We start from the raw sequence: 20,551 nt of genomic DNA on the forward strand, positions 1-20,551 counted from the left end.
TTGGAACTGAAGTAATTGTATCAAATCTCCTTTAGTCAAAGGGCCTATAGGAGCTTAAAGGAGGTCATATTTCCATGGCTATGTCTTTTGTGAGGAGAGCAAAGGCCGGTGGGGCGGCTGGTCACATATGTTCACATTATTTTCACATTGAGCAAAGATTAGCAAGATAGCTCGTGTTATTTCTTGTGGCAAAGTGTTATAGGCAATCCATGCCAAGGGTGTAGCAATTGCTTCATGCAAATCACTGCAGTCATGTATTTTCATCTCACTGCAGTCGTGTAGTCAGATGACGCGCCGATACGCCGATGCTCCATCCAGTTCGTCTCCAAATAGCAACCTCCCCTGAACTCCTGTCCCAAATCCATTGTAATAGCCTGCAACGTCCTGTCGTGTTAAAATGCAAAGAGCTCTCAAGTAATCACATCGCCTTTAAGTTGCTGTAACTCGATCTCCGTTGCAATCGAGAAGAACAACCTCAAACGGATAGCCCTCCAATTGCTCATTGTAAACTTCATCTTGCAACATCATCATATCATAATCATAGCAGATATCATGCGCAGCGCTCTCCGAGCAGTAATGGTCGTGGCTCTCCATCGTGACAAGTTCCAAGGCTCTCAGCCTGTTTCCGAGCTTCTGCACCAACTCGCAAGCCTGAGTGTTGGAGGGGCAGTACACCATCTTGAGAAACTTCAGTCCACGTCGAGCAGCTGGTGATCTGCATAGAGCTCTGATTGCGCGGCAGAATGCAACAGTGTGCTCAGCCACATGAGCCGGGCTGTTTCCACACTGGTTGTACTCCAACACAAGCGTGTCCTGGCTGTAGTCGAAGTATGGATATGGCTGTAGGGCTTCGGATAGGGCGGGCGCGTCAACCAGGACGTTAAGAGCAGCAGGGATATCAGCTTGTCTAGAGAGATAGCTCAATACTGCAACAGGGATGGTGTTAGGTGGGCATCTTGTGCGGTAGGTCCATTCGGCTTGCTGTCCATCCCATATAGCCCGGACTTTCTTTGGTTCTAGGGTGAACACTTCATTTCCGATATCCATCACAAGTTCCAGAGGGAGCATGTCAAAGCCAGATAGGAATTCAGGAGGGTGAACAGTGGGATCTGTTCCAGTTGGCAGAGACACGAGAGTGCTGATAGGAACTGAGGCTGTTAGGTCAAACCAACATGACTATATAATAGCTCAGGACTTACTTGAATTCGCGTTCTCCACCTCCTCGTCAGGCTTGAAGTAGTACCCATCATCTTCCTCCGCATTCTCATCGCTCTCGTTCTGGGATCCTTCATCACTCCCGTCACTCCGGTCAGCCGCATCGTCGGAGGCATCGTCAGAGGCATCGTCAGAGGCATTGTCGCTCTCCATGTCAAGGTCGTCTACGCTCGCATTGTCAGAGGCATGACCGCTGCCAACGTCGGAGTTATCGTCAACGTCGGAGTTACCGTCAACGTTCATGGACATATACTCATTACCGTCAGTGGCCGCCCAGTTCTCGCCGTTAATGGTCATGCAATCGTCACTATCACTATCCAAGGAGTCACTACGGTGGGAGGCGGCGTCGTGGACACCGTCGTTGGAAGACGCCATAACTTCTGCGTTGGTTTGAACTTAGAGGAGAACAGATATGGGATATTGTGCTGAGATTGATGAACTTACTACTAGTGCTACTTGAGCCTGATTGGGTTGGAACTGAACAAATAACTATGTCATCAAGGAGCTGTCCTCCTGATGATGTGGGCGATCTTGTAATTGGTAAGTTGCAATTGTCAAGATCGTGTCGGAAGGACAAATCTTATAGAAGGGGATGACGCGTCGGTGGCAGGTTATGTGCTGAGATCGATGAACTTATTGTTATTCCAGCTCTGGAATGATTTGCCTCAAGCTGAAAGAACACATATGACTCTAGGGGGTTGTTTGTCTGAGGTGGTGGGAGGTCTTGTGAATGGTGAGCTTGAGTTACCAAGACCGCGTCAGGAAAAGATATCTTGTAGGAGGGGGGAGGGGGTGGACACGTCGATGGAAGTATGCGCCCCTAGTTGGATGAACTTATTGTTATCCCAGCTTTGGAATGATTTGCTTCAAGCTGGAAGAACAAGTACGTCTTCAAGGGGTTGTTCTCTTGATGATGTGGAAGGTTGTGTAAATGGTGAGCTTGGATTGTCAAGATCGGCGCGTCGAGAAAATAAAATACTGTAGACGAGGAGGACGCGTTGGTGGGCGAAACTCGCTAAGTTCCGATCTGTCGTGAGGTCTGTTGGGAACTCTCTCCGAACGTGAAATTGTGTTTTTATATATACAACTAATCACCACTTATCTTCGCGTGACGGAAGTACTTCATCCCCACCCATGCCACAACAACCCATACCCATGCCATCACTGCCGTCAAAATGATCAAGGCAGGATAGTATCCCACGATGGGAAGAGTAGGATCGTCTTCTAGCTCAGGCGGAGCGTATGGAGTTTCTCCAACATCCCACGCCCAGCTCCACACCTCCAGGCAAGAGCCCATTCCGGTGACGAACACAAGCCATGTCACGATCAAGACGACCCATCCCCACCATTCGGTCTCCGAATAGTCCCACTCATCGTCAGGAATAGGAAGAGGGTTTGCAGCAAGACCCCCGATTGATAGGGGTGATTTCGCTTTCTGGGAGGAGCGCCGGCGGGTAAGCGACCCAGCCCCCTTGGGGAAATAAGAGTCTGACCCAGAAGAGTTCAAGGGGCCACCCCGACCATTAGGAGCACTGTGGGTTGGGATACTGAGAATGTCATCCTCGTCAGTAGTCGAGGTGTATGTCAAAGTGGGACTCGTCGCCGAAGTCGGGGACGTAATATGGTGGTCCTCAGTACCCATCGGAAGTGTCTTTATGGGTGACAGAAGGGGATCGTGAGTTTCACCGCCATATCCGTCTGTGGAAGGGCGATGCATTGTATCAGATATCCCCAGGCCGAAGCTGGTAGCTGGAGTTGCTTCCTCTGGTGAAGTTGGACTGAGGGCTATGCCGCCTCTAAACATGGGCTGATACCCGGTCTCGAGTGGAGGAATCTTGATCTCTTTCTTGTCTCTTTGGGCACCTCGCCCGAGAAGTGCTGCTTTTCTCAGAGAGCCTTTTCTTCTTCTTGTCTTTTGCTGCTGAACCGCAACCGCCATTGCTCGGCTGACCTTTTTTGGAGAGGTTTGGTCATCTCCGGGAGTGGATTCAGGACTTAGTGGGCCATGATCGGATGCAGGTTGACTATCCTCAAAGCTCGTACTCAGAAAGGAAAGCTTTGAAAGAAGGCCTCCAGAGAGACTCCGTTGGTGATTTGTTGCGCGGCTTTCATCGGGCCCATTATCCAGTGGTGGACTAGTACGATCAGAATGAAAGCCGTTCTGATCGCTATCGTTGAATGTTGAACTCTCCATCTTCAAAAAAGTTTTAAACGCAATTATATTTAAAGTGAATTCATGCTCAAGTCCAAGGCGAAGGCTGAAGCTGGAACAAAAACCCTATTGCAGCGAAGGTTGCCTTTGAGCAGTGTGGTTATCAGGTTGCTAAAAGGAGTTGGAAGAAGTTCACAGTATAGTGAGATTCTCCAATCCGATGCAGAAGTCAAACCCAAAGAAGTTAGCTAGGATAAGCTCAAGCGATTGCTGGATGGGAATTAGTTGTATGTCGGGTTTGATGAATGAGGATAGAGTGGGCAAGCGATTTTCACTTACCTTCTAAGCACGCCCAATAGGGAAAGAAAGCCTTGTATCGCACTGAATCTAAAGTGATCTAGCGATAGGGGACAGGTGCAGTTGGTGGAGGCAGTTGATGGAGGAAGTTGATGGAGGAAGTTGGCGGAGGAAGTTGACGGAGGAAGGGCGGCAAGCCTTGGCGATGGCCAGAACTCCGTGACGTTAGGATACGATATGCTAGAAAAGTATCCTGAAGTACAGAAACCTTTGAGTTTAATGGGGCCTAATAATTATGATCGCAGATTGGTCAACTCAGGATACCGAGTTGTGAGGTGTTGAAGTGTTGAAGTGTCGGGGCTCTCAAGTGAGTCGCGTTCAAACTTGTACGAAGTACCGCAAATCTAGCTTAGGTAGATTAGATAGAAGCTGTTTGATTGGGCGGTCTAGCTTGACAGCTCAGCTCGTGGTGAATATTATCAAGACAAGAGATATTGGAAATTCCAAAGCTTCCTCGACTAGTTGAGATTGTACAACTTCAATCCTGTAAAATAAAGAGTGTTGAGGCTGGAAGGACAGTTGTGACGCTGATACATGGTAAAAGGGGCTTGATGTTGACGAGGTGTTATTGAAATAGAGTTGGTCGTTGCGGTCGCTTAATCATCTCCATTCGGCGGACTTCGTACTCCGGATGCTGGTCGTTCAATTGATTCCTCAGGATTCAGGACACTTACACTTACACCATCTCCACCATCTCCCCCACCGCCCACCTCCTCCACGTTCCACTCCCTCCGCAATCAGAATCATAATCAGACTTGATGATTCCTCGTCCCCGATAGACAGCAATAATGGCTTCGAGCCTGCCGATACCCGCTCCACCGCGGACTCCTACTCCGCCAACTCCAATTCGTGAGGAAGCGGATGGTCTGGGGATTGGTGGTGCCGATCGACATGGCTATTCGAATGTTCCATTCGATCGCAACACCCTGTCGCCATTGACCGATACTTTTCCAGGGCGCTTCGGGTCAATGGGCTCTCCAATGCAGCCCTCTGGGAGCAGTGGGAGCAATACGACCATGGGACAGGGACGGCCGCCCTCCAGCGGGGGGGCTCGCAACCCTTTTAACTTCCAGACACAAACAATCAGTGATACTCCAGCAGTCGCTAAATCAGTAGGGCAATCACCAAACAATGAATACGGTTTTCTATCACCGCAAAAAATGTATGCTAACGGGCGGCAAAAGAATATGGGCCAGCGTAGAGGTCATAGGTACAAACACAGCAGTGTGTCTACGCAGCATCAAATCTTCCTAGAGCCACCACCTCGTGCGCCCCTCACCCTACCTGCCTCTCTCCCGATACCCACATTCAAGGAGGCGTGGCACAGCATGTCGAAAGAACAAACAACGCGGATAGTTTGGTGCGGGTGTCATGCGTTGATTGCAGCATATGTGCTGTATTCTTCTGCTAACTCCCTTGCACTTACCGCCCTCTCTCATCTCGTATTCTTCGATGCGATATCGGCAACAATCTGTGTGGTAGTGGACGTATTCTGCAACTTCGAGGTGTGGAAACGATCCTCCATTCGCCATCCGTTCGGTCTGCAGCGTGCAGAAGTCCTCGCCGGATTCGCCATGTCCGTCTTCCTCCTCTTTATGAGCTTCGATCTCATTTCCCACAATATTAAGCACGCCCTCGAATCCATAGGCTCTCATACCCCCCACCACCCGCATTCTCACCAGAGGATATCACCGGGAAGCGTCGATTCCGCTGCACTTCTCTCAATTATCGGCACGCTAATATCGGCAATTGGGCTCAAAAACCACGCAAGAATAGGAAAAGCCATGCGTTTCGTCTATATTTCTTCTCTTCCTAGCGTTCTCTCTAACCCATCCCATTTCCTAACACTCTCTTGCAGCGCAATCATGTTTCTCTTACCGCTACTAAGTATCAAAATGTATCTGTGGCTGGACCGTCTCCTTTGCACTCTGATTGCAGCCAGCATGTTATTCCTGGGGACCCGCCTCGCCATTACACAGGGTCTCATGCTACTCATGTCGTACAGCGGCCAAGGCGTTCGTGATGTGATGCGGGAGATCGGCAGAGATCCAATTATCACATCTGTGGAGGAAGCGCGGTTCTGGCAGGTGCATTTCGGTCTCTGCATGGCGAACTTGAAGCTCGTTGTCCGGGGTGACGATATCCAGATGCAGAAATTGAAGGAGAGAATTACAGTCCTCGTTAGGAATCGTCTTGGCGGTGGGTATGGGAGTGGTTCAGGGCTGAAGTGGGAGGTCACAGTGCAGTGCACGCAAGATAGGGGCTACACCTAAGACTTGTAAGTCTATGTGTATTATGTATGTTTAGTTTCTTGTATCTACTTGGATTGGTCTATATGGGATGGCGACTGGATACCCGTGGATGTAGTAGTATGCCCAAACGAGAACTGCGGCATTTTAGCCGTTTAAAAATCTGGTCTGCTGGCCTTCGTCACTATTAAATTTGATCTTCTAATATAGGCATAATACAAGGCCGTAAGTCAACTATCTTCCAAGTTTCCTATTACACAGGCTTCAGAAGTATTTTGCGCCCGTTTTGATGCAAAGGGGAAGCATGGAATTCGTGACCTCCTGGATTACGCCATTGCGGCGTGGCTCCATGGTAAGATTTATAAGACAAGTTAGGACAAGAAGAAGATGCATAGTGTTACAATTTACAAGAAACCTCAAGACATATGTGTACTTTTTCCAAAGGGGTAGAGGTTTATTAGCTTAAACCTGTTTGAGAGGTTGAAGTTTCGGGTCTCATTATAGCGCAGTTTGTACGAAGTATATACTTGTTTATTGATGAGCGGAGAAAGAAGAGGAACAAGGAGTAAATGGGGCTGTAGCTAGAAGCACACTCGCATCTGCCATGTACATAATTGCATGGGCTAGTCACATACCTATGCCCTTCCCTCCGGCCTACAGCTATATAAATCAAGATAGGCGATTTTGTGTTTAAGGAAGACAAAAGGCGGCCGCTTGGCTAAGTGGTTCAGGTCAAATTGCCTTCTGGAGAAGATCGATTGGGCAAAAGCGACAAAACACGACAACGACAAAAATTCGACAAGAGATGTAGGCAATCGACCGGGCCGAACTCTTTTGCTTCCTGGTTATATAATAATATCTTTTTGGCTATAATATTTTTGCTTCCTTTTCCTGCCTTTGCAACGGTTTTGAGGTTTTTCTATTTCGAAGTTCGCCTATTGTGGGCTTTGTGAGTTGGCGACATAGTCGGTGAGGAAGGCTGTCTACTCGAATTGCCTGTCCTACTTGGCTGTGCACCTGATCACTCTCTGTTCTGTAAGGCGGTTGCTTACATGTTCTATAAGCTTGAAATCCACGAGCCTGCTTGAATGAGCGAAATGCCGCAAGGAAAGTGAGGTGCATATCTTCAGACTTCTTAAGGCTCGATTAGGTGTAATATAAAGCAACTTCTACCTGGCTATCTATCCTTGTAAAGCTGATGGGAAAATGAGCTAAAGTAGAGTTTATACATTTTCTCATAATTCTACTATATAATATAAACTGAGGTGGATAAAGTCGGGGCGGGGATTCTCCAAACCAACCAACATGATATCAAGAATTATGCATCCCAACACCAATCCCTATCAAGCAGCGAACGCCTTTCCCATGCGTAATCTCGTTACAATATCATCTCGAGCTAATGGCGATATCAAAACAAACCCCATCCACTCCTGCCCTTGCCTTCATTTCCCTTAATCGCAGAACCATCGGCTCTTTTCCTCCTGGCTCTCTCCCTCTCCCTCTTCGAAGTCTCCAAATCCCTCACGCCCTCCATCTTCTCTAGCACTAACTCAAGCAACTCCTTTCTCTTAATAACATCCAAGTGTGCTCTAACCCTAGGGTCTTCCCTCGCAAAGCGCTCCACCTCTTCGTGGCTCAAGCCGCGTCCTAACCTCACATCGAGTTCGCGAGGGAACTGGTACACAAATTCAGAGAGGAGTTCAACGTTGAGAAATAGAACAGCAGTGGACACTAGTTTGGTGGAGACGACGTCTAAGAAGATTTCAGGGCAGTAGTATTTGTTTGACTTTGAGGCGCATTGAGTTGACTTTAGGGCCTGAAGGCGGAATTTGAGGAGGGTGGCTCGGTCGGAGAGGAAAAGCGCTTCTTGGCCTAAAATTGGCAACGTCAGAATCTGTTTTATAGTTGGATGGGACTTGTAAATTACCTTTTTGAAGGAGATCGGAGCTGAAACCTCCAGCACCACTAGCTCCACCGCCCTCTACAATTACCTCCCCTTTCCGCGCTTTGTCCACAAATGATATCACATCTTTTAGTTTTCTTTTCCCGCCAACAGTCTTTTCTACCGCCTTGACCGCATCTTCGACTGCCGTTAATTCGTTCTTCAAGGCGCCAGCGGCGTGCTCCCTCCCACGAGCCCATTCTGCGTCTTCGACGTCTATTTCAAATTTATACGGCTTGATACAATTTTCGACCTGGTCACTGGTACTGTAAAACCTTTCATTGAGAATCCCGGCTGCAGCTTCAGTGATTGCTTGTCGGGCGAAGGGGTGGGATGCGAATGTGCTCTGTGAAATTAGGCGATCCACATTAGTTTGGATTGCGTTCGCGACAACGGTTGTTGCAAGGCGACCAATACCCAGCTTAGTCAACGCCGAAGTAGAACCATCTAGTTTTCTATGCCAGTACAAGGACTCTGGGTCAGCCTTTGGAAGATCGGCAAGTGAGTCAGGATCCGATGGTGCCGGTAATAGGTTTGTAACTGGCTTGTTCCAGTATTTCGCGGCAAGAAGATCTAGCACCCTTTGATCCAGTTCCTCCTTGAGCATCTCGCGGACCTGGGGACGGCCAAAATTTTCTGTGAATTCTTTGAACGAATGCTTGAAAGCATCAAGGCTCTCGGCGAGGTAGGACTCTGCTGAGAGGGGTCGGTCGTTGTATTGGACTTTGAACTCGTAAGTGGCTTCTTCGAGTTCCTGATGGATCGCATCACTCGTGCTCTGGAGACTGGCTGACATGGTTTGTTCGAGCACTTGCATCAACTTCTTGCGAAGGGTGGTTGTTCCGACGCTTAGCCCAGATTCAGCGCCGTACTCAAGCGGGTGGGCTGAAAAGAAGGCATTCTCATTTCTGGTAATTGCCGATGCTATACTTCCGCTGCCCTTCTTGAACAAACTTGTCGATTGTGCAGGTACTCGTGGGATGACGCCAACATAGCCAAGCCGTAATGGGTACTTTCGGTCGTTTAGAATTGATGCTCCTCTTCTAGGATCAACAAGGTCCATTTTGGTCACGACTCCAATGGTTCTTTCTCCCCTTGGATCTACTCGCCTGCTAGCCCTCAGGGCTGTGGAGTTCGCAAGATCAACATCCGCAGCTGAAATTGCCAGGATCACATTCGGGGGTTGAATATATTTATCGCATAGATCAGCAATCTTCTGCTTCAATTCGGCAGGCTGATCGTGCCCTACAACCTGAATATATCCAGGTAGATCGATAAGGGACAAGTCTGGGACGTTTGGGGAGGAAATGGTGAGTTGGATAGGGTCATCTGAGACACATTCAGATTCCGGCACTGCCAGGTTGAGCTCCGTCAAAGTCCGCTGGATATGCGAGAAATCTGTGATTTTCCCAAGGCCTAGTGCTGGGAATTCTCCATATTCGGCTTGAGCACTAGGAGTATTGACAAGGGTGAGCTCAATTGGCCGCCTGGTGATCATATTCGATCCCTTTGGTAGAAATTCGTGCCCAACAATTGCTTCCAAGACGGAGCTCTTTCCGGACGATTGGGAACCAATGACCACGATTGACGGTAGGGTCAAGGCATTCGACTGGCCGACTGTCTGAAGTATGCTTCGAATCTCAATCATCTTCTTGGTCAACACCATCATTTGATCATCCTTTGCTACGTCCTCGTCTGCGCCTAGATCTTCCTCTTCCGATTGATCATATCCATACGCGGCTGCAGTGGCCCCTGCAGCTGCTGTCCCCATTCTGGACTGCTTGGGCGGTTCACCTCCTGGGCCTTGTCCACCGCCGCCCTCACCGCCGCTATCACTTCGCGGTTCTCCAATTTCTTCATGAATGCGTAATATCTTCTGCATCCACTCAGGCAGCTCTACCTGCTCTTTGGAATTTTCCCATCCCTTCCGGGTTTGATCTGCGATATCTTTGGCACTGCCAAATATGCCACCCGCAACTTCAGTAACCGTATCCTTCGTCCGACCGAAGACATCGAGTGCATAGTTGCCCGCCTCTATAGATGGCCTTTAGTAGGGATCCAATATAACATGTTTAATCAGGAGGAAAACATACGCGTCGCTTGGTATTGTACATATGCCAGACCGGTAATTGTCATGCCCGCGAACAAAGCCGGAATCCTGGCGAACTTCAACAGAAGGTTTGGCAGTATACGAACAAAGGAGGCATTTCGGACCACCACCGCATTAGAAAATGGGAAGTAACCAGGGGGCCATGCCCGTCGCCGCGCTGCCCGAACAGCAGAATCCGAACCTGATCTCAGAAGTCCACCGGCAGAAGAAGTCGCGCGATGGTGGGACTGACGCGCTGCTTGGGGGTTGACTCGAACTCTCCGGCCCAACGGCCGAAGGCTTGCTGATAGAAGTCGCCCACTCATTGTAGCCAGCTGGCGGAGCGACCGTAATAGAGATGTGTTGGATATCTGGGAGTCATGGATCTGTCGGGCGAGATGGTTGAATCTTGTGTGAATACAGTACTACATATACGTAAGGTAGTGATTGAAGATTAGCATCTCGGCCAATAACTCGTGCATAAAGTGTGGCTGATGCCGAAAGTGATGTGGCGTTATTCACAAAAAACACCGCGTAAGGTTGCTTACCTAAGGCCGTTAGAGTCTAACGGCCTTTATATATAATTTGCCCATTTAGTGATTATACTATAATAACGTGCGATTTGGGCTATTATAATGTAATTGTACCACGTGATAAAACTAGCCGCATTAGGACTAACGTATACTATATTAGGCTTAGCTTTTATTAGGTAATACCAAAATCTCCTAGGCCCATTGCTTTTCTCCAGAACAACAACYTTTTACYACTCCAACTACYYATACYACTTCAATCCAATGGCCTTTAGAATCAATCCACGGGAGAATCAGGAGGCTTTAATAGTCTTTCGGCGAATTAAGGTCCCTGGTCAACACGATCGGGCTGTCTGTTCTTACTGTGGGATGAATAAGGCCTGGAATACCACCCAATTCTGTCAGCCACATATGGTTACTTGCGACCAATACCAGAATCACCTTCAGGAGACAGGCAAGCAGACTCCTAGCTTCCACGCCAGGGCTAAATTGGATAGGGAGACGAGGAATAGAGCTGCTACAGTGTCTATTGCCTCCCTGTTCAATAGTCCACGTAAGCAAAACCGTGAACAGCTATTTGCCAAGGCAGTATATACATCAACAATTGCCTTTTCGACGTTCCAGACTCCTGAATGGATAGAGTTCTTTAAAGCTCTTGACTTTAAGGTTCCTAATCCTAAAAAGCTAGCTAATAAGCTCTTGAATCACTACTACGACCAGGTTAAGGAGGAAGTTCAGGAGGTAATTGATAAGTCTTCTTATATTGGAATAGTATCTGATGGGTCTTCCAACGTTTCAAGAGCTCGCGTCGAAAACATCATAGTTATGGCCAAGGGACAAGCTTACTATTGGAAAACTAGTGAGATTGGAGGTGTTACAGCATCAGCCCAATAGTCACTCCGCCATATCTACAATATCGTCAAGGAATTAACCAAGGACCGGGTAGAGAAGTGGTCATCCTTTGCTACGGATACTTGCGATACTCAGCGCTCACTTTGGGCCTGTATCCACTCCACCCCAGGGCTGGAACACGTCCACTCAGTCCCTTGTGATTCTCACGGCTTACAGCTTATTATCAAGGATCTCCTTGATCTAAACAAAGACGGCAATAAGGAGGTTATCCCTTCAGCTCTCCGTGACTTTTTCAAGCTTCTTGCTAAGGTTATAGCTTTCTTTGCTAGCTCAGGGAAGCAATTGGCTTTGTTCCGCGACATCCAAAGGTCAAATACTAGTAAGGTCAAAGCCCTTATTGCAACAGTTCTAACGCGATGGGGGACTCAGGTATTTACTATACTCTTATATTTGTATTTAGTGTATTCTCTTTACTAACTTAGTGTCTCTATGTAGGTCCGGCAGATCAAGAGCATCCTCGACAACGAATTAGCACTCAAATCCTTTGCTATCCATCCCGACACTACAAAGACGATTAATCCTATTATCTAAGACGATCTATTCTGGCAGCGCCTTAATAGCCTATATACTCTCCTCCTCCCACTCCACGAATGTCAACAGATGTCAGAAAGCAACCACGCCACTGTTTTTAAAGTCTACTAACGATAGATAGACATCAACTTACATATCCAAAAGTGCGCTCAGCCAGGGAATAATCCATGGTAGGAGGAGGTTGCTCAATATACCCAAAGAGACGTTGCAGGATAGGCAGAACGGATGACAAAGCAGCTTCTTCCTATCTATATGGTAGCTTATAAGCTTACTCCAGTACACTATGGAGATCTACTACTTCCAAAGTTCAAGGTAGCCGCGGAGACTTGGATTAGGGAGACAGGTGGTTCAGTCCTTTTGAAACAATACTTCCAGTATATCGACCAGGAAGGTGATTTTCACCCAGCGCACCCAGTTTGGCACTATAAGTTGGATCCGTATCTATTTTGGAGATGCCAAGTAAGTATACTCCTAATACAACTAAATAACTCTCCTCTAATAATAATATCCAATAGCAAGCTATCTGCCCTGAACTTAGTTCTCTTGCACTTCGACTAATCAATACTACGGCCAACAGTGTGCCTTCAGAGCGTTCCTTTTCGACGATGAATAATCTCCATACAAAAACAAGAAACCGGATATCAATAGAGACAATGGATAAGCTTTCCTTTATATATATGAATAGTAGAGTACTGCACCAGAGTCGGAAGGAGCATGAGTTAACTGACGACGATCTGTTGGCAATTGAAGACGAAATTGTACTCCAAATGGCTAATAATCGTGAGGCGTTGGAGGCATAGAGCTGCATAGTTTTACCCAGTTTTTGCCCTGATTTTTCGGTCTTTTTATGCATAGCTATGCAAGAGTTGTACTTAATTTTATGCAATTATATAACGCAGCACCTCCTATAATAATAACGTAAATCTTACAATATTATATAATTATATAACGTGAAAAATCCGATCCCTACGTTAGACCTCCTGGTCTCCTAGAGCCTCGCAGCAAAATAGACAGGGTCCAGCGACAATGAATTCGCAGCCTTGAGCAATCAACAATCAACCCATTACATACCTTAGGTGTCTTTTGAACTATATACCGAGTATTTGCTTTGTCGGTGCGTAATAATTCGATCTGTCTTCACTTCAGGGGGCAACCACGAAACAGAAAGTCTTTTGGATAATCCTTTAAAATTCTCTCTTTTCTTCCTTATTTCGGTGCTATCGCTGGTTCCGATTGCGCCATCTTTCCTCAGCCTCGCCGCCGCCCCTTGAGCTTGCTGTCCTCGTTCTTCGTGCATACAGATTTGAGTCAACAACGCAACGCAACACCCGCACATAAACAAGACAAATTCTCCCAACCCGACATCAAGACAGGGAAATCACTCTATTAACTTCGAAAGACTCCGTATAATTCGAGCTTCATATCCTATCTAAACTACACGGTTTCGGGGCGTCGCAATACCCAACCCTGCTCAGCCCAACTCGCGACGATGTGTCGTTTTCTCGTAGGCCAAAGTTCAAATCGTCCGCGTCTGTAAAGAACATATCTAATGGATGGCGATCATGCAGGTGTACAAAGGTTCCGATGAGATATTACTCTCCAAATTGATCCTGGATCCGACCCATTCCATTCTCGCACAGTCATTCGACTCGCGACTTCGTCTGGATATGAGAAGGCCACACAACGGTTTGTCATGTACCTCCTCTTATTCCAGAGCATGGCTAACAACTCCTGTTACAGGTGATGGCTTTGGCATTGGGTACTACACTGATCCTAAACTTGGCGCTGAACCTTGCATCTTCACATCTACTACTCCAGCTTGGAACTGCATCAACCTCCAACGAATTGCCACCAAGACCGCATCTCCCCTCATTTTCGCCCATGTACGAGCTACTACCGAAGGCTCACTCAGCGATGACAATTGCCACCCGTTCCGCCACGGCAGCCTGATGTGGATGCATAATGGAGGCTTGGGCGGTTGGAAGTACATCAAGCGTCGACTTGGAGAGCGATTAGCAGACAAGTGGTATCTCGGAGTCCAGGGCGGCACGGACAGCGAGTGGGCCTTCGCCCTATATCTAGATACGCTTGACCGGATGGGACACAATCCAAGCTCTCCACCAGCGAATGGGTTCGGGCCAACTGTATTGCGTCAGGCAATGCTCAAAACAATCAAGCAAATCAACGACTTCATTGCAGATATTCCGGAGTCAACTGTTGAGAACGAGAATGTGGACACTCGAAGTTTGCTCAATTTTGCGGTCGCCGATGGACACAGTGTTGTTTGTACTCGGTATGTGAGCAGCCGCACTGATGAGGCTGCGAGTTTGTACTACTCATCTGGTACATCTTGGGAGGATAGGAGCAGTAAGGGAGAATACCAGATGGATCGTCGAGATAAAGGGGCAGATATCGTCCTAGTTGCCAGCGAACCCTTAACATTTGAACGAGGTATGTAATTCGAACAAACAGCCTCTAATGTAGCTAACACAGACCAGAGAGCTGGGTGACCGTCCCCACCAACTCGACCCTGACAATCCACAAACAGACCGTCATGGTCCATCCCATCATCGATGAATACTATAACTACAACCCCTATCATCAACGCTCCTCCAAATTCGTTCAGGACAAAGGCCTCATCACAAACGAAAAAGGAACACTTAATAGTCCTGCCAGCACGCCGGGTATTTCCACCGCCAACAAGAAGCTCGGTTCTTCGGCCCCGAACTCGAAGCCTTCTAATACGCAAGACAGCATCGCAAACGCAGACTTCCCCCTCTCATATGACTCCCGCTCACCGATGGACGGCCAAACCCGGGGGGAGCTATCAGTATCCCGAGATCACCGTCCCAGCACACCCCCCTCTGATATCCGGAACATAACCGACATCGAAAACCTACACCCACTTAGTAATATCACCAATCGTACTGCGCGACCACAAGAGCAGGGCAATACAAAGAAGAAGCGCACATGGCCTGAGCAGGATCTAGAGACTGCGCAAGACGAAAACGAACTCGATACCCCTCCAAGAGCGGCGTACGGTGATCCGATGAAAATCGCGCAGTACTTCCCCGAACTAAATTAGACTGACCATATGATATCATGAATATCATTGGCGTCTAAATTGATGCTATGTTTGCGACTGGGAAAGGGGGGCTGGGTTGGTGTTTTGCTTTAATCATTTTCAGTCTAAGATTATTAGCGTGCGAGTTATCGGCGTTTATCAGTCATAAGACTTAACTGAGCTGCGCATGGCGGGCGAATTACAAGGGATTTGCCGTGTATCAGGCGCTGTTTCTTGGCTGGCTTTCTATTTCTGACTACCAGCTTATCTGTCGTGTTATTTCTTTCTCCTCCTGTTTATCTAGACTTGATAGACTCTGTATGATTAGGGCACTTGTGTGAAATTAGATTATCTAATGATATTTTATAGCTGAAGGCTAGTAGTAGCCAACTCGCGTCATTTAACCCCATTCCTTACTTCTGTCTCTACGAAACTTGCTAGACAACTTAATTCTTAATTAGTAGTTCACCGATCACATAATTGTTCAGTCTTCAAGTTTTTAAGAAGCATATTTTTTTTATTTGCTTATATTCTAACATTCTATTACCAGCCATCAAATACCCGAGTAACGCACTGTGGATCTCAATATGAATTCGAGCTTGATCCCGCAAGCCTTGGAGCAAGCCACCTTCGCGGCTCACAAGATTCACGAATAGAAAAATAGAAAGAGTGGAATAGACTAGCTATCCATCTTAACTCTCTGCTCCCATTCTCAAATATAACAAATACTCGGCGTATCCACGCAAGTTTCACTGCCATATAAGTTGTCTGACTAGCCTTTTCAAGAAAGAACTCTGGGGCTTCTTTAGAGGCTCACTATCAGAGCTCGCAAAGAACTCACCAGCGTGAGGAGCGCCTACTTGAGTTGGTGCCAGTGCCCCAAAGCCCCCACCAGAGTGAGAAGGGCCTGCTGGAACTGGGTCGGCTTGAGACCCAGAGCCCCCGGAGTTGGAAGAGCCTGGAAGTGGCCAGTCTGGAACTGGCGCAGCGTTGGTAGCCTGGCCGCGGGAATTAATATTGATTATCGTAGCTTTATCTCCGAATACATTGACTGCGGCATGCATCTCAAACCCCTCCATAGCATTGCGAGGGGCAAGTGCTTGTAGAGCTTGTGGGCTATACCCTTCTTTCGGAGTCTGCTGTCCAGCGAAACCTTTTTTTGATGGGATCTGGGTTCCACTGCTTTTTGGAACTTGTGGTCGAGTTTCAGTATCGGTAGTTGAGCCGCCGGTGGAGGCACATCCTTCCATGGCTTGATTCGTCACTACTTGTGCAAAGCTCTGATCAAGCTGCCGCAGGAAGGTAAGCATGAAGCTAGGATCCTGTGGATCCTCGCGGTATGCCTTCATCACCTGGCACCATTGGATTATCAGGGTATAGCTCCATTGGTGTACTCTCGCTTCATTCAATTTTGCCTCGATCGGATCCGAGAGCGTGGAGGCAAATGCCTGCATGTCTCGAAGCCGCCACTGATGCTCGGCCTCGATGCGTTTAATGACTTGGTTGCGTAAGAGCTCAATCAACACCTTATTAGGCTCGGGGCCCAATAGCTGCAAGACTTCACTTTCAACGATAGGTTGTGAGAAAGGTCTTGGTTCCTTAGAACCTAGCTGTTGGGTTGGAGGACAGGGGGTGCATTGAGAGCAATTAGCACTCCGGGTAGTAACTGGTGACATCGCTGATGGGATTTGGTGGGTTTTGGAAGCTTCGTATTTCTTATGTGTAGGTAGGTAAGCGGTATGCCTAGTTATCGTATGGTATGGCACAAGTCCGACTAAACTTCAGATTTTATACGCTCTCTGCGAATTCTGTTCAGCAACTGGATTTCTTTGACCACTGATGAACCGCCGCTACACAAAGTACAACAGCCTCTCCATGGCGCCAGTTGGGACCTGGCGCTTAAATAACCTCAGCCGGAGACCAGACAATACCCCTTTGTGTAGAACCGGCACTAAATCCTTCAAGTTATAACTGCCTTTTGCGCCGTGTCAAAACCACAGGCTTAATCTATGTTAGCTCGCATTGTCCCTTGATTGCTGAAAGAAAAGGGGTTCTTTGTCCGGGGAGACAGGCGGAAGCAAGTTCTTTGTCTATACGCATAATTATGAGACAGTTGCTTTATTCTGATAATTACTTCATGATTCCTAGGCTAAAATCTATTGAATTAATAGGATACATCATTAGAACACTAGGAATTCTGGTGAGGTAGTCTGTTGCTACGGATCTTAGAACCCCTGCGACTTCTACCTTAGATGTGGAACCTTGAAGGCTACGTATTTTGATTGATGGGATAACGTGAAAGGTGAAATAAATGAAAGTGAGTGACCAAGTCTGAGTGAGCTTTGGGCGAAATGGTCAATTTGCGTGCTAAGCCAGAAATCAGTGAATTTACTAGATCTTGCTCGCGCATCGAGGTCAAGGAGGGAAGGAAGGAAGTGCTGTGGGCAGAGCCCTTTCCTTAAGTTAGCGGGCCCTGTTCTAAATACCTCTCTCCTCCAAAGCCCAGCAAACGTCTGCACCTTTGGACTCACTTTCAAGCCTCGATTTTCTCCGTAATCGAACATTTACTCGAGCCCAATAGAGCCGTAACGGAGAAGCCTATAGGGCGACAATGTGCATCCTCTCGGTGGTTAAATACAGGGCTGAATGCTGTGACCACACTTGCAAGTTGCCCTCACCTTGCAATAATATTTTTAATACTAACTATAGCCTCGTAGTGATATTTCGTGACTCGTGCGAGTTGGGAAACCCGTATTGTTGTGGAAAAAGAAACCGATCTGTTACCTACTTCGAGATTGACGATATCTGCGAGCTCTGCATGGATCGGATAGAATACCAGGAGATCGCAAGGAACAAGGAGTATATGAAGAAGGTTTTCGAGCAGCTGAAAGAAGTTATGGCACAACTGTTAGGGGACGAAGTGGAGACTGAGCTCAGAAGCCAACAGGAGGACGTGGAAATGTCACTTTGTGAGCAATTCCAGGGGTGCCTGATTCCCCATCTCCTACAATTTTCAGGAAGGTGAACTGATCTTCCTCGAGAAGCAGGTGGTCTAGCCAGGATCTTTAATCGTGGCTCCCAAAGCAAATCCCCAAATCTAGCTGAATAAAGGGTCCACCTCCTTTGTTCAAGATCGGCTATGGACACAAATAAAGCAACTACGTCTTTAATAAACAGTATACGCACCTTTATACTTGCATAGTATCTCAGAATAACCTCCAAACAATTTCAAAACAGACTCGGAACAGCACCAGCTCGCTGGACATGGAGAGCATAAATATGGGCAGAACTCCCTCCTATCCAAGAAACCCACTCCATCGCAACTCACTTCATACATACCAAGAACGCCCCCACTCACCATACTTTGTATCTTGAAACTCCCACAAACTCCCATTAGGAACAATGTGCACAAACGTCACTATGGTGGTCTACGAATGTGGACACAAGGATTTAACTCGGGATTTCTGCGAACGTCACAACACAGAGGGCATTTGCACCGATGCTAGTGTAACGGTAATAGATCGTCACTGGGACTGTTACGATTGTGAGAGGAGGAATTGAGGTTGGAAGGCTGGACCTCGGGCTCAGAGTTGTCTTTTGTGAAAAATAGAATTGTCTTTTGAAGAATAGAAAACCATTAAACGCATTCAACTCGTTTCCGAGATCCATAAAAGCGCTAAAAGTGACGCGAATCTAGAAGAGCAGACACAGTTGAGCCTTAATCGCTTGGAGGTAAATGTTACGGGGCGCCTTCGCCTTGTAACATTAAGCATACCTTGTGATAGAGTACTTAATTAATCACTGCATAAAGCCACCTCTATGCAGAACCTTGAAAACTATATTTGGAGGCAAGACCTACAACGATCATACTAAATATCGACATGCAGAGTTGGGGATATTAAAATAAATGATGAAAATTACAAAGATTATGCTATAGTAAGTGTTGAAATTAATGTCAGTCTGAACACTAAATGTCTTGAATTGGACCCCTATATTTTCTAGGAGCTAGCACAATTAATGCTAAGAGTCTGCATCCCTCCCTGGTCTTACAGAATCTGCACATGAATTTATAATTCAACCCTGGAGTTTGCTAGTATCACTAATTATCCCAACTAGTAACATGCCATTCGAGTAATGTCCATCCCCGCGTCCCGGAAAAAACCCTGCGTGCCGGGAAAAATCATAGGTACTTTGACTTTAAGCACCTCAAAACCTATGCACATCACAATATCTCTTATAATGTTTTATAAATTATATTTTGTAGCTAATCCTAGATACCCTAAAGCCCTCGTACTAGAAACTTATGTTCACCTCGTCGCTCTTATGCCTGATTTATAAAGAGTCTCCTTTATAGCAAAATACAGTTTTTCTATTATAGCTCCACCACTGAGCTTTTACTATCTCTAATATATATAAAGGAGTTGTACCCGAGCTCCAAGACCTCACTACTATGCGGGAAATCATCCTCAGCCTTATAGCTACTATAGCGTACAAATTCATATAAGATCGCCACACTAATAAATACTTCCAATCAGAAAGCTAGCTATATCTAGTTAGTGCAATATTATCCCATCATTTTTATACTGTAATATTTCTGGGGAAATACGGCTGGTGGTGCGCCACATCTAGCTTGTATTGTTCCAAGCTTGTAGCTGCAATTAGGACAGATTTGAAGGCAATGAATGTTAAAAGTTATTTTGAATATTGCAAAGCTCTGTAAATAAGAAAATAATAAGCAGCGAGTACTAGATAGTATCTACCTCCACAAACTCCCAAACAATTCCATTGGTATTACCGCTTTCTACCATTGCTAGCTTCTTCTCCCCCTTCTCATCTTTCATTCCTACCGGCCGAAGCTTCCCCCAATGCGTCATAAGCAAAATATAGCCTCCTTCCGGCCTGCTCCTAATATGGAACTTCTCATGTTCTTGATGCCAGTTGACGGAGCAGCATAACAGCCACTGGTTATTGCGACCCAGGAATCTACCTGAGGCGATGTTGCGGAAGCCAAGGCAGCCATTGGTTTCTATACACTCCCAGTGCGGGGATCCAAAGTTGTCCTCCGGCGGGGCTAGCACAACCTGCCCCATGAGCAATGTAATAATATTCCTCGACCAGACAGAGCGGATAATAAAGGTCGAGCCAGGCTCAGGAATCGAGTAGGAGATCGGATAAGAAGCGCGGGATGGTGGGCCGTCATTGTCGTCTGTCAGGTCAGGAGGGATGGTTTCGGGGGGTGTAATGGCTGTGTCAATACTGGAGCCATCGGTATCTTGAACCAACTCGGGGTCAATTTGGTTAGGGGACATGGTCGTGGATTGTACCAGTGTCAATGCGAAATGCACAAAGTGGATTGACCCCGCTGATAGCGACCGATTCTTAGGCAGAAGTTTAAGCATACTGGTACACGTGATTGGGTTTTAAGCAAAAGACGTTGACTAATTAAATCTCACAGCCAACTGTACCGCGTTCTAAACAACTGTAGTCCCTAGACCAAGGCCGCAACAATG

At 47.0% G+C, this 20,551-nt stretch overlaps 7 protein-coding genes across 7 annotated transcripts; 3 read left to right on the forward strand and 4 right to left on the reverse strand.

Moving 5' to 3' along the window:
* Nucleotides 1-429: 429 nt before the first annotated feature.
* Nucleotides 430-3,409, reverse strand: BP5553_09391 (uncharacterized protein; the record flags this gene model as incomplete). Its single annotated transcript, XM_032018014.1, has 4 exons — nt 430-1,148; nt 1,200-1,610; nt 1,660-1,745; nt 2,337-3,409. The coding sequence occupies 4 exons, from the start codon at nt 3,407-3,409 to the stop codon at nt 430-432; spliced, it is 2,289 nt and encodes a 762-aa protein (XP_031865921.1).
* A 1,103-nt stretch (nt 3,410-4,512) lies between these two features.
* On the forward strand, nt 4,513-5,997 carry BP5553_09392 (Uncharacterized protein; the record flags this gene model as incomplete). The annotated part of the gene is made up of 1 exon (XM_032018015.1): nt 4,513-5,997. One exon carries the CDS (start codon nt 4,513-4,515, stop codon nt 5,995-5,997), a length of 1,485 nt encoding a protein of 494 aa, XP_031865922.1.
* A 1,384-nt stretch (nt 5,998-7,381) lies between these two features.
* Nucleotides 7,382-10,330, reverse strand: BP5553_09393 (p-loop containing nucleoside triphosphate hydrolase; the record flags this gene model as incomplete). The annotated part of the gene is made up of 3 exons (XM_032018016.1): nt 7,382-7,845; nt 7,901-9,949; nt 10,009-10,330. 3 exons carry the CDS (start codon nt 10,328-10,330, stop codon nt 7,382-7,384), a joined length of 2,835 nt encoding a protein of 944 aa, XP_031865923.1.
* Nucleotides 10,331-10,945: 615 nt separating this feature from the next.
* Nucleotides 10,946-11,977, forward strand: BP5553_09394 (uncharacterized protein; the record flags this gene model as incomplete). The annotated part of the gene is made up of 3 exons (XM_032018017.1): nt 10,946-11,275; nt 11,459-11,815; nt 11,882-11,977. The coding sequence occupies 3 exons, from the start codon at nt 10,946-10,948 to the stop codon at nt 11,975-11,977; spliced, it is 783 nt and encodes a 260-aa protein (XP_031865924.1).
* A 1,562-nt stretch (nt 11,978-13,539) lies between these two features.
* Nucleotides 13,540-15,062, forward strand: BP5553_09395 (uncharacterized protein; the record flags this gene model as incomplete). Its single annotated transcript, XM_032018018.1, has 3 exons — nt 13,540-13,663; nt 13,718-14,428; nt 14,476-15,062. 3 exons carry the CDS (start codon nt 13,540-13,542, stop codon nt 15,060-15,062), a joined length of 1,422 nt encoding a protein of 473 aa, XP_031865925.1.
* A 728-nt stretch (nt 15,063-15,790) lies between these two features.
* Nucleotides 15,791-16,717, reverse strand: BP5553_09396 (uncharacterized protein; the record flags this gene model as incomplete). Its single annotated transcript, XM_032018019.1, has 1 exon — nt 15,791-16,717. One exon carries the CDS (start codon nt 16,715-16,717, stop codon nt 15,791-15,793), a length of 927 nt encoding a protein of 308 aa, XP_031865926.1.
* Nucleotides 16,718-19,786: 3,069 nt separating this feature from the next.
* Nucleotides 19,787-20,350, reverse strand: BP5553_09397 (uncharacterized protein; the record flags this gene model as incomplete). The annotated part of the gene is made up of 1 exon (XM_032018020.1): nt 19,787-20,350. The coding sequence occupies one exon, from the start codon at nt 20,348-20,350 to the stop codon at nt 19,787-19,789; it is 564 nt and encodes a 187-aa protein (XP_031865927.1).
* Between the last annotated feature and the right edge of the window lie 201 nt (nt 20,351-20,551).

The sequence above is a fragment of the Venustampulla echinocandica genome (assembly GCF_003357145.1).
Source record: "Venustampulla echinocandica strain BP 5553 chromosome Unknown scaffold_10, whole genome shotgun sequence".
Lineage (NCBI taxonomy): Eukaryota > Fungi > Ascomycota > Leotiomycetes > Helotiales > Pleuroascaceae > Venustampulla > Venustampulla echinocandica.